Source organism: Urocitellus parryii, chromosome 11, assembly GCF_045843805.1.
Source record: "Urocitellus parryii isolate mUroPar1 chromosome 11, mUroPar1.hap1, whole genome shotgun sequence".
Taxonomy (NCBI): domain Eukaryota; kingdom Metazoa; phylum Chordata; class Mammalia; order Rodentia; family Sciuridae; genus Urocitellus; species Urocitellus parryii.
In genome coordinates this window covers 9,725,550-9,738,222 of record NC_135541.1, presented here as the reverse complement: position 1 = coordinate 9,738,222, position 12,673 = coordinate 9,725,550, and the positions used below count along the sequence as shown (strand labels likewise).

Here is a 12,673-nt window from a genome sequence, read left to right as displayed (position 1 = left end):
GGGGGCTCCGGAGAGGGGGGTGGGTGATAAAGTCAGTTCCCTGCAGGGACAAGAAAGCAGGAGAGAGGATAGGAAAGAGGATCTTGGAGAATGGGATCCCCCCCGCAGATCCTGAAGCTCCAGGCGAGAGTGTATTTTTATTTTATTTTGTCAGCCTGGCATTTGGAAACCCCCATCGCCTGCGCGCACGGGGGACACCCCCACACTCTGCTGCACCCCCAGCTCCCTCCACTCTCTCTCATTGGCCAACCCCAGGGAGTCGTTCTGAACCCCAGCAATTCTTTTATTTTAAGGAATGAGTGCAGTCAAACTCAGGTTAACACATGACACCATCCATGGCGGGAAGAAGAACTCAGGTGCGCACCTTGATTGAGTCCGAGAAGGAGAACACTCCGGAGAGGCTTCTCAGTGGAAGCCCAGCTCCTGGAGACACGGGCGCCCTCAAGAACCCTCCTGTGCCCCGGGGCCCTCCCAGCTGCCTTCTAATAAGTCAGCTCCTGGAGTCCCACCTCTGTCACTCTGTCCCTTGGGCGTGTGGGACAAGAACCCCTCGGGGCTCACACGACCCCCTTACAGCCATGCAGGCTCCTCTCCGGGACACTGCCGAGCTCCGAGGCCCCTGGCACACACTGCACCTTGGGCAGAGCCTCCCGGAGGGTGCTGCGTCCTCTCTCCGTTTTCCAAGTGAGCAACGGGACGTGAGGGGTGGGTCTCTTGCTGGGGTGCCCACAGCCCGACAGGGCGAGTTCTGGCTCAGAGCTGGTCTTCAGGTGTGGGCCCCAGGGCTTGCTGTCTTCTCCCTGCCCCCGGGACCCAGTGTTGAGGTCTGGGAGCCAGAACGCACAGCCAGGGCGGGGCCACCTTCTGTCCTGATGCGGCCACTTTCAGGGTGTGTGAACACCGGGTGGACGCCGAGTCCCGGCTCGTTGGCTCCTTCTGTACAGCTGCAGTGGTCCCGATCCCACGGGATTGTCAAAAGCATGGTGACAAGTGAGTACCTGTGAACGTCCCCAGAGCTCGTGGGGGTTAGCTATGGTCACTCCACGGTGCGATGGCTTCAGCCTCTGGTCTGTCTTGAGGAAGGAAGGTGGATGGACAAGATTTTGCCTTTGTAAGCCTGGTCTAGACTCCCTTCAGCACCAGCGTGATTGCTGTGGAGGGGAAATGTAAGAATCCCTGATATTCACCTTGGGGTGTCAGGGCCTGGCTGACAGAGGGTCAGGGAGGCTCAGGGAACGCCGCGAGGGTGTGCCACGCCTGGCCACCAGATGGCGCTCACAGCCCTCGTTCCGGGCTTCTCCCTCCAAGCACGAGGTCATCGCTGGTGGCAGACTGGCAGTCTGACAGTTTATCTGGATCGTTTCTGCACCACGGTGGTTTAGATCTCCTGGGGAAGCTGCACTTTCTTTTTCTACGGGGCATCTCAGACACCGGAGAAGGGGTGTCTGCCAGAAGGGGGAGAATGAGCTACTCTATTCCCCACCATCCCCGGTGTACACGTTAGCACGTTTGTGCTTTGAAAATGTCAAATGAAAAAAAAAAATCCATCTTTCTGTTCTCTGTGAGGGAAATGCAACTGTCTCATTAAAGATACTTGGGATTTTAAAAGAGAAGTGCTTCTAGATCTCTAGATCTTCTGTGTGCAGGATACTGCAGGCACTATGCAGACAGGAGCTCACAGATGGATGGGGAAGGATGTCCCTTAAAGAGCTCAGTGCTGTCTGGCCCCTACGATATTTCAACCTAAGTAGCAGAGCTGTAGGATTGCAGGTTGCAGGGAAACTCCAAATAGTTTTCAAGCCTCTTTATTACTTTGATTACAAAATAAATATCCATATTGTCTCTAATTGGCAGAAATCCCAAGATGTTGATTGCCCATTATGCTGTGTAATGGAACGGCATCGGATTGTAGGAGAGCTCATGGTGCCGGGAAGAGCAGTTGCTTTGAGGTAACAACCCGCCTGATTATTCGCCCAGGTGGCTCCGACCGCGAGGCGGCATTGTCTAGGGGTATGTAGCAGCTACAAGGCCTTTGAGAGCAAATCACTGTGCACGTGCAATCGGGGGCTGGGGAGAATGTGTGAGTGATCAGAATAATAGATCATAATCACAATAATGGATCAAACTGCCACGTGGTTTATGCTTCTGGCTGAATGTTCTGCTGGCAATAGAATATTTAAGAGCTTAAAATGTGCATAGAAAAACTCGATTTGGATTCAAACCAACTACATTCTCTAGTTCAGAGATGCCTGCTATAAAATATTTTCTTGGATCTGAGTAAGGATCAGGGTGGAAGAAGAAGGCAAGAGTGTGATAAATCACAGTAATTATTTCTAGGTAATTTTTTGGTGAAAGAGATTTTTTTTTTTTTTTTTAAACTCAGGGGCACTCGACCACTGAGCCACACCCCCAGGCCTATTTTGAATTTTATTCAGAGACAGGGTCTGAGTTGCTTAGTGCCTTGCTGTTGCTGAGGCTGGTTTAGAACTTTCAATCTTTCTGCCTCAGTCCCCTGAGCCGCTGGGATTATTTTATAGATATGACTGGTCACTTAAATAATGCTCCAAATGTAACCTGCTGATGGAGACTCAAAAATGGTGAGGATGAGTCACCCTGTCCATGTGCCTGGACAAGGCTTTGCTCAGGAAGCTGTGAAATGGGAGAATTACTGAAAGTATAGTTCTTCATCCAATTGTGGAAGTGGGCTCCGATCAAGAGAAAGAATCTCGTGGATGAAACAACTGCATGTCAACGTAGCTATCTGAGGTGGCAGTTCCTACAGGACCTGCTATGTTCATTATTCTTTCAAACATAGGTCCAAAGGAGAGTCATTCATTTATTTAAATATTAGAGCATGTATTTGTTTACTTGTTTATTCTGTTTCCTTCATTGGAACACATGTTAGTCAGCTTTCTGTTATTGTAAGAAAATACTGGAGATAACAAACTTAAAAAGAAGAAAGGTTTAATTCTGCTCATAGGGTCAGAAATTCCGGTGCATGATCAGTTGGCCCTAGTTCCTTGGGCCTGTGGTGATGAGTCCCATACTATGGTGGGGACACGTGGAGCAAGCTGCTCACCTTAGAGTGGAGGTGAAGAAAGAAGAAGGGGCCAAGATCTCCACATCCCCTTCAGGGGTCCCCAGTGACCTAACCCTCCCACTAGGTCCCACCACCTCAGGTCGACCACTTCCCATAGCACCACAGGGGGGGGCCAGGCCTTCCACACAGGGGCCTCTGGGGACTTTGACTATCTAAACTGTCACAGAGCAGAGTGAGGGAAGGAGGAGGTCGCGCGGGCCTTGTTCCTGCTGGACTCCCAGAGCCCAGCACAGGGCGGGGACTCTCGTCTAAATGAACAAATGGACAGTCCACACCTTGTCTGCAGGAGGCGCCGCCCACGACCCCAGGGAAGCCTGGAGCCTGTGTGGCCTGCGCCTGCGACCTATGACAAATGGCAATTAAAAGTCAGGAGCTCACCGTGAAGACTAACGGTGAAACAGACGCTCTGTGATGGCGCGCTCCTTCAAGTTACTCAAACTTAGGAAGAGTGTATTTCTGGAATTTTTCATTTAGCATTTTCCGCCCGTGGTTGACGCTGGGTCACCGACTCCGGGGTCGGTGGCTGTTGTCATTGTCATCTGGGGGTGATTGGGCCCAGTGCTGGGCCTTGAGGAGCTTCCCACCCAGTAAGAGGCCACTCCACCACGCCTGGCCGCGTCCTCCCAGCCCCACTCCAGGGCCGAGACGGAGGCCCTGCAGCTGGGTGGCGGGGAGGCCGCGCAGGGAGCAGGGGGGCGGGCAGCCGGTGGCCGAGTTCTTTCTCATGAATGTTGTTGAGATACAATTTTTCTGCAAAATCGCTGGCCAATGTTTTTTAAAAGGGAAGTTGGATCAAGTGTGCAGAGAGAGGACGGGCCTGGGGATGCGGACAGTCCAGGCCGAGGGGGCCGTCGGCTGGACTTCCCCAAAAGAGGGCCAGTGGTGGCCTCGGGGCCTTTAGGCTGTGGTCAAAGGCCTCTGGCCTCTGGGTTTGGACGGCAGGCGGCTCTGCTCTCCCCCTTGGCTAACTGCCTGCAGGTCTTTTTGGCTGGGGCTGGATGGGTATGAGGGGCAGTCACCGCCACCTCCAACTTGCTGTGCAAGCTCTGGGCAGTTCCAGGGCATCTCTGGGCTGGCCTCAGTTTCCTCATCTGTATAGTGGATGTGTCAGAGGTTTAAATAAGTCATGCACCTAAGCCCTTGGTACTTGAGCTTGCCCACAGGTAGTGCTCAATAAGTGCTGTATCATCGTTACCACCCTGGGAAGCTGTGGGGCCTCTGCTCCCTGTGGATTTCAGCCCCTCACTCCAGGTAGCGCCGAGCACCACCCCCAGCTCCCTGGGCACTTCCTCTCCGCGGTGCTGCCTGGACTCCTTCCAGCCTGGGAACTGTCACCCTGCAGTGTGACTCTGACCCATGTGTCCCGAGACCCACCTGCTGCTTCAAGCTCTGGATCTCCTTCTGCTTGTCGTCCGCGCCCTCGACCAGACACTTGTGCATGGCGCCCCTGTCGCCCTGCCTGCAGGCCACGCTGTCCAACAGCTTCTGGCTGAGCTCGGCCACCTCGTTCTGCAGGTTGGCGATCACCGCGTCTTTGTATTTGGATTCGATCTCAAAATCCGCAAGGCGGCTGATCTCTCTCCCCAGCAGCAGGATGATCTCATCCTGCGGGAAGCAGATGGGAGCGGAGCCCATTGTAAAAACAAGAAGAAAAATTGGGTTCAATCCCCAGCACCTCAAAAAGGAGGAGGAGGAGGAGGAGGAGGAGGAGGAGGAGGAGGAGGAGAAACAGGGCATCAGAAAGGAGGCAGGAAGGCGAGGGTGGGAGGTGGGCAGCGGGGCCTCTGTCACTTGGAAGCTTGGTAAGTGACACACCTGTGTGCAGCGTCTCAGTGGATGCCACACCTCAAAGGTCCTGGGACCTCCTTCCTCTGAAACTAAACTTCCCTGTTGACAACAGCTGGACCACTGGGCAGCGTCTGGGCCAGAAAGTTCATTTATGGTTTTTGGAATTAACTCACCAGGTGTCTGTCTGGCACACGGGGACCTCAGAAAGGTGATTAGGAAAATGGCGTCTACTCAACTGTAAGGAGGGCTCATTCTCTTCTTTCTTCTTTTTCTTTTTCTTTTCTTTTCTTTCTTTTTTTTTTTTTTTTTGGTACCAGGGATTGAACCCAGGGGCGCGTAACCCCTGAGCCACATCCCAGCCCTTTTTATCTTTTGTTCTGAGACAGGGTCTTGCAGAGTTGCTCATGGCCTCGGCCTCGCTAAGTTGCTGAGGTTGGCCTTGAACTTATGATCCTCCTGCCTCAGCCTCAGGGATGACAGCATGGGCCCCCAGCCCAGCAGGAGGATTAGTTTTTAATTGAAAAAGTAAGACGTTCTGAGATCTTCCTTGCTCCTCGTCTCTCTCCCGTGCTCCCTGCCTCTTTTGTTTTTCCACAGGAAAATTTATTCCAAGTAGCTGAGTCAGGAAAGGGAACCAGGGGAACAGCGATCGCTTTGTGTGGATTTGGTGAATGTAGGAACGGGAGCAGATCGCTGGCAGGGTCACCCCAGGTGTGATCGAGCCTGTCTTCCGTTTCTCCCGAGGAGAAGGCACAGTGGCCAAAGAATTTGTTAGGTTTCCCAAAAAAGGGTAACACCCCCCCAAATCCCCCAAACTTCTCCCCAGAAGTCATCAGTAAAACGCTGGGAAGACTGAAAGGAAAGGCCGAAGCCCCCACCCAGACACAGCCTCACACGCAGCTGCAGGATTTCTGATGCGTCCCTTTAAAAGAGGCCCCTTTCCCTCCCGCCACCTCCCAGGAGGGAGCCCCTGGCCCCCAGCTCCCTGGTCTGGGAGGGCAGGCAGGTTGCCCGGCATGTTGACTGCTGCCAAGCCTCTTTCTCTGGGTCCCGGTGAGTGATGTGGCAAAGTTTCAGGGACAACAGATCCTGTGCTCCTGAGTCCCCTGCTGTACCTGAGTCTCCGTGCTCAGTAGGTACTTATTCATTATTCATGCAACAAAGGTTTATTGGGCACCTACTATGTGCCAAGCTCTGTGCTGAGCACCGGAGTATGAAGAAGCCTTCGGGGTGTGGTGGAAGCCTCTTTGGTGAGGACCTGAGCCCTGCCCTGAGGGAGCATCCCGCCCTGCCCGTGTGGTCTTGGCAGGAGTCGGTCGGTGCGCTGTGCTACCTGCCTCACCTCGGGACGCTCCTGTGCCCCAGGCCGGTCCATTCAGGCTTTCTCAGGGATTCTGTATTGTTTACAACAGGAAGAGGGTCCTGCTTCCTTTGGGGTCCTCACCTGTACGTTTACAGGCCCGAGTGTGTCTACAGTCATCTTGTCCACTACAAAAAGCCACCTGCTAGAGGGAAGCCACCCTTCGAGGGACCCAGGGGACAGGTTGGTGACCGGGAGCCTCTGATGGCACTGTTCAAGCTGCTAGGCCTTGACTTTCCTATAGGATGAGCCAATCACCGCGGGCTGAGCCTCGTGTGTTTATTTCCACTTGCACTTGAAGAAATGGCGGAGAGCGTCAAAAGCTCTCAAATAAGGAAAATCAGAAATGGGTTTGCGTCATCTGCAGCTTAACAGCCACCGAGTTAAAAGTGTGACAAACATCCTGCGGCTTCGTCTTTACCTGTAGGCCATTTCCCCTGCCCCAGGGCTGGACCGGCTCTGTGACTTGCTTTGACCCACAGAACGCGGCAGACTGACCTCAGGGGCACCAGCCACCGGGCCACCAGCTGTTTTTATATTTCATTTAGAGACAGGGTCTCCCTAAGTTGCTTGGGGCCTCGCTGAGTTGCTGAGGCTGGCTTCGAACTGGCGATCCTCCTGACTCGGCCTCGCAAGCCACTGGGATGACAGGCGTGCGCCACCAGGCCCGGCGTCATCGAGCAATTTCCTAATCATCATCAGTCAGCTCTGTCCTGGCCTCTGTGGTCCCTGAGGCCACTGTGCTGGGAAGAAGCCCAGGGTGAGAAGTCACCGCAGGGAGAGGCTTGCCGCCCAGGCTCCTCAGTGAGGCCCCGGACCTGGGAACCCACCCTGGAGACCACAGCCCTGCCACCCCGCCAGTTAGTGGCAGCTGAGCAAGAGGCAAGAGGGGCCACCTGGGGGTCTGCCCTGGGGGCGTGGGAAATGGTCACTGCTGTCTGAAGCCACTCGGCTTGGGGCTGCTTGCCGCACAGCAGTGCATGAGTGGCAGGGTATCCTCGGCTGCTCTTCGTCCCCCTTGGCATCAGGACAGCTGCTCCAGGACCACCCTCCACCTGAAGCTGCAGGTCCCCGGGCCCGTCCTGTGGGCACAGGGACCCTGCTGGCTCTGTTTCCCACAGACTCAGACCTGCCGTAGGGCCAGGCCTCGACCTTTAAGGAAAGGAAGATGTCACCAGGCTGGGTTTTGTTTTTTGGTGCCAGGGATTGAACTCAGAGGCACTCGACCACTGAGCCACCTCCCCAGGCCTCCCCAGGGTCTCACTGAGTTGCTTGGGGCCTCGCTTTTGCTGAGGTTGGCTTTGAACTTGCGATCCTCCTGCCTCAGCCTCCTGAGCCTCTGGGAGGACAGGCGTGGGCCATGGTGCCCGGCTTGCCAGGCCGTTTCCTAACAGAGATTTCCAGGCTGTGGCCAAGTGGGAGAGACGACTTGGACCTGTCCCTCCCAGGTTCACTTAATAGCACCCATCTGACTCCTGCTGTGTCTCAGTCTCCAAACCTCTCTGTTCTGTAACAAGTCTCTCTTTGGCTCAGTTTTCTCTGACCTATGTATCACCTCCTCCTCGTAGGACCAGCTTAGAAGTTAGCCAGGCCTGGGTCTGAGTCCTAGTTCCGCCCCCTGAACTGTGCAAACTTGGGCAAGATACTCAACCTCTCTGAGCTTCAGTTTCCTCATCAGCCAAGTGAAGGCGTTAAAGTTTATTCTGAAGACAGCAAAGATCAAATGAACTAACAAATGTCGAGGACACAGGACACAATCTGGCACATAGTAGGTGCTCAACAAGCAGTGGATGTTGTCGTTATTTTGGGGGGGATATAACTTTTGGTTAAATAAGAGGCGGTTTTGTGACACCGGAGGAAAGGGCACTTCTAGACCACAGAGGACTAAGAGGTGGCAGCAAGTCCCCCTACGGTCCACTGGCTGCTGAAGCCCCGCCCTTCCCAGGACCCTCACCTTGTCCTGCTGGACCATGTCCGGATCCATGAAGATCTCCGGGGGAGGCACGGCTCCAGGAATGCCCTCCGGCATGGCGTGCTCCGGCATCTCCACGGGGCCCGTCCACACTGAGGCGTGAAGTGGACAGAGAGCACAGGAGACGTGGTGAGTTTCCCCAGCACCTGGGAATGCTTTCAGCCAGCTTCCCGTGGTGTCCCGGGACTTAGGTCCCTGTGACTTTAAGGTGACAAAGCAGGCTGTGTGCACCTGAGGAGCCATGGAATCCCTACAGGATTCGGGGAGTAGGGGACCCACCACTTCCTCTCTCCCGGGGCAAGGTCACCTTGAATTGTCTTTGTGCAGGCTGTTTTTTTTCCTATGCTGCATAAAGATCTGGTGGCCTAGGGCAGGTCCCTTGGTCTCTCTCTGCGTGAGTTTCCACATATCTAACGTAGGGCTATCGTGCCGGGTGTGTTGGCACACATCTGTGATCCAGCCACTCAGGAGGCTGAGGCAGGAGGACCGCAAGTTTGGTCCTTAGCAAGATGAAGAGGTAGACAGGAAGACCTAGCAAGACCCTGTCTCAAAATAAAATATAAGAAGGGCTGTGGCTGCGGCTCAGCAGTGAAGTGCCCCTGGGTTCAATCATTTAACCCTTAGTTATTGTGAGGATTAAGTGAAATGTGACACAGAACGGGGCTCAGCACGTTACAGCTCTGGGGCCAAAGGTGGCCCAATGCTTGGTTTTGAGAATAAAGGAGCACGGCCACAGTCAGTCCTTCATGTGTCACCTACAGCTGCCGTCCGTGCCATGGGGGAGAACTGAGTTGCAACACGACCTACAGGACCCTTGAAGCCTGGGACAGTTACTGTCGGTTCTCTCTGTTATCTGGCCTTCAGCCTGGTCCCTGGCACAGGGCTCCTAAATCTCTGGGACTCCCAAAGTGGGAAGTAGGTTGCCAGGGGAAACAGCCGTGTGACTCGAGGGTCCCAACTCTCAGCCCTGCCCCCCAGCCCCTGGGGAGGGGAGGGATGAGGCTCTTGCTCACTGATTGGCCACTGATTCCGTCAATCACGCTCATGCCGCCGCCTCCCTGGGACCCGCAAAGCAGGGTTTGGGGAGCTCCCAGGCTGTTGCGCACAGGCAGGTGCCTGCAGGGTGGGGTGACCAGAGAGGGCGTGGAGGCTCTGTGCCCCAGGGTCCCCGCGTCCCTTGTCCTGTGTACCTCTTCATCTGCCTGTTCCTTTGTACCCTTAAGTCTTTTCTCGTCACAAATTGGCAAAAGCGAGCGAGAGTCTTCCCTGAGTCCTGGGAGCCATCCTCTGTCAAGGGACCCAGTCTGAGAAGGGACAGCGGGAACCGCATCTGTGGTGGGTGTCCGTGGGGCTGAGCCCTGCAGGACAGACAGCGGCCAGGAAACGTGGGAACAGACTCACGTCTGGGACACGGGCTGGCGCTGGAGGGGTGCTTGGTCAGCGCATGTCACCGGAGGCCCAGGTGCTACAGCCCTGGTCCCAGCCTGTGGTGCCAGGGAGGGGGTGGGACCTTTGGCAGGTGGGGCCCAGGGGGAGGAAGCTGGGTTATTGGAGGCGTGTCCCTGGGGATACTGGACCCCAGCCCCTCCCTCTCCTTTACTTCCTGGCAGCCACGAGGTTTGACAGTTTGCCTCACCGCATGCTCCTGCCATGATGTCCTGTGTGGCCACAGACCAAAGGTAACTGGGCCAGGCAACCATGGACTGAAACCTCTGATGGTGAACCAAAGTAAACCTTTCTTCTTTTTAAGTTGATGATCTCAGGTATTTTGTCCCAGTCATGGAAAGCTGACGCACATGGTGGGTATACTTCCCATATTTTGGTGACCAGAAGTGTTATGAGACTAAAGAGGAGTAGAAAACATTTGAGTTTTTTATTTTTTCCTCTCTACAGGGTCTTTAAAGAAAAGTTTGCCTACCCCTACGTGAAGCCTTTAGCAGTAAATGTTATTTTTATAATTTCATATTTTAAAAAGCATAATTAGATTTTCATGTAGAGATTCTTCTCCAGCACGCTTTTGCACAGGAGAGGAGAAAGACCTCTTCTCCAATGTATTTGTAGTAGCACCATATTCTTTTCGTTGGTAACAGTGTCCATGGCACAAATGTATCAAAACATATTTAACTAGGACCCACCTGCTAGACTTTTAGGTATTCCTGACTTTTTTCTTATTTAACCCTAATTTTAAAGTTTAACCCTAATTTTTCTTATTTAACCCTACGAGCTGTTTATATGACTTTCAGGGGTTCCGACAGTTACATTTGGAATCTTTATGGTGTATAGATTATGTCAAATATATTCTAATTCATTGACATGAACAGTGTTAGATTTTTGTGACAAAAGATCTGAGAAAAACAACTTGAAGAAGGAAAAATTCATCTTGGCTCAGAGTTTCAGAGGTTTCTGTCTATGGTAGGTGGACGCCATTCCTCAGGGTCTGTGGTGAGGGGGGCCGTCAGGGAATTAGAGAGGGGGCAGAAGGGGCAGGGGTCAAAAATACCCTCAGGGCCACCCCGAGTGACCAACGTCCTTCAACTAGGCCCTGCCTCCTGAAGCTGCCCCTCCGCGGAATGCACCAGGCTGTGATCCCCTCCGGAGGTTGATCGGTCAGTGAGGTCAGCCCCGACCCAGGCACTTCCCGAGCCCTGCCTGTGATCACCACTGCTCTGGGGACCAAGCCTTCAGCACGCGACCTGGGGACTTTCCAGGTCCAGCCCCACCAACAGGGAATAAAGACTTGGGGGTGGGTGGGAATTTTTGAGAGGATTTCCACAATTCTGCTTTTGAGGTGACTGGGCTCTGGATTTCCCACGGACTCTGGGCCATCGTCCCTCACACCTTCTCTTGTTGAAAGGGAGGAAGGGAACTAACTGTTTTCAAAGGCAGGAGACTCGTCAGAAGGGGGCACAGCCGCGATTGGTGACATCTGCACTGTGACCTAGGGGCTGTTCATTCATTCTGGTTCTGCATTTTTAAAGTCCCTTAGAGCAGGTGGTTCCCCCCTAGATCTTTGTGAAACGAGATGGACACGATACCTTTATTTTATTTTTACGTGGTGCTGAGGATCGAACCGGTGCCTTACTTGTGTACGACGCGCGCACAGAGGTCAAACCCCAGGGCCTGAGGGGAAAGGTGCTCAGGAGTACTGTCCGGGAGCCAAAGCATAGTGCTCGATGCCTACGGGGTCTCCCCATTCCTTGTGGTTTTCCTCTTCAAGGTTTTAGTTAGAAAATATTAAATGGAAAATTCCAGAAATACACAATTCACAAGTTTTAAGTTGAGCACCATTCTGAGTAGCATGTCTTGCACTGTCCGGCTCCATCCTGCCCAGGACATGAACCATCCCCCGGTCCAGCATATCTGTGGAGTATATGCTACCCCCCGCCATTAGTCACTTAGTAGCTGGCTTGGTTGACAGATCAACTGTCACAGAATTGCAATGCTCGTGTTCAAGACACCCTCAATGTAGATTTTAGTGGCCCCAAAGCTCAAGACAATGCAAAGCGGGCTCCAGGCATTAAACATGGAAGGACAGATGAACTCTGACACCATGTGACAGCCACTGCTGGGTGCAGGAGTGTTCATAGGTTCAGTCCAACCCAGGTTTTGGGAGGGTCCTGGAGCCAAATCCCCTGTGGCAAGGGTCAGGGGAGCTGTCGCCATCCCAAGAACTTTCCAAAGGTCAACTCTGGCACTTACTGCCATTGGCTGCATTTCAGAAATGAGAAACCAGGGTGCACACAGCCTGTGCTGTCACAATCCAGGAGGGGGAATGTCAGGATCTGAAGCCACATGGGCACACACCAACACAGAAGTATGTCCCCTCCAGGGTGCGGAATGCACCAAGGAGCGAGCAGGTGAGTGAACTAGGACCCAGTTCACCCTCCCAGACCTGTCCCAAGAGAGTGCTGACCCGTGCCTGGCTGGGGACAGTTCCGCCCTCCTGCTGAAAGCCAAGGGTTGGACGGACGGAGTCTTGTGGAACTGTAAGATCTCCTGGACGGACCAGTTAAGATAGCAGACTGGCTCTGCCAGGACGGGGGTCTCTGTGACATGAGATTTCAGTGCTCAGGCCTGGAAAGTCCAGGGAAATCTGGGACAAGTTGGGCAATTCAGAAAAAGGGAAGAGGAAGCGCCCCCACCCACGCACCCCTCCCGCTGGATTTCCTGCCACCACGGGGAGGCGGGACCCAGGAAGATCCTCTGACGCACCCCTGGGGCATCAGATGACCTGTCTCACAACTCAGAGGTCAGGAGAGCAAGTGTCCCCTGAGAACACAAATGCCACATTTCTCCAGCATCGTGCACCGAGGGGAGCAGGCCTCGGCCCGGGCACGAGGAACCAAGGTGGTGGCACCCTCTTTCTATCCTTCCACTCTTCCCTGACCCTCTTCCTCCCTGTGTCTGGAAGCCAGGTGTCAGGAAATAGTCACTTACTCGCAGTAGTCACGTT

General features: G+C 53.9%; 1 protein-coding gene across 1 annotated transcript in view; it reads right to left on the bottom strand.

Moving 5' to 3' along the window:
• The window catches only part of Fhad1 (forkhead associated phosphopeptide binding domain 1), a 111,562-nt gene that overhangs the window by 65,511 nt on the left and 33,378 nt on the right, over window positions 1-12,673 (bottom strand). Inside the window, exons 4-5 of the mRNA XM_077791445.1 lie at window positions 8,203-8,312; window positions 4,475-4,705 (exon numbers count right to left, since the gene is read on the bottom strand). Coding sequence (XP_077647571.1) covers window positions 4,475-4,705; window positions 8,203-8,312 — 341 coding nt within the window. The remainder of the gene's footprint in view (window positions 1-4,474; window positions 4,706-8,202; window positions 8,313-12,673) is intronic.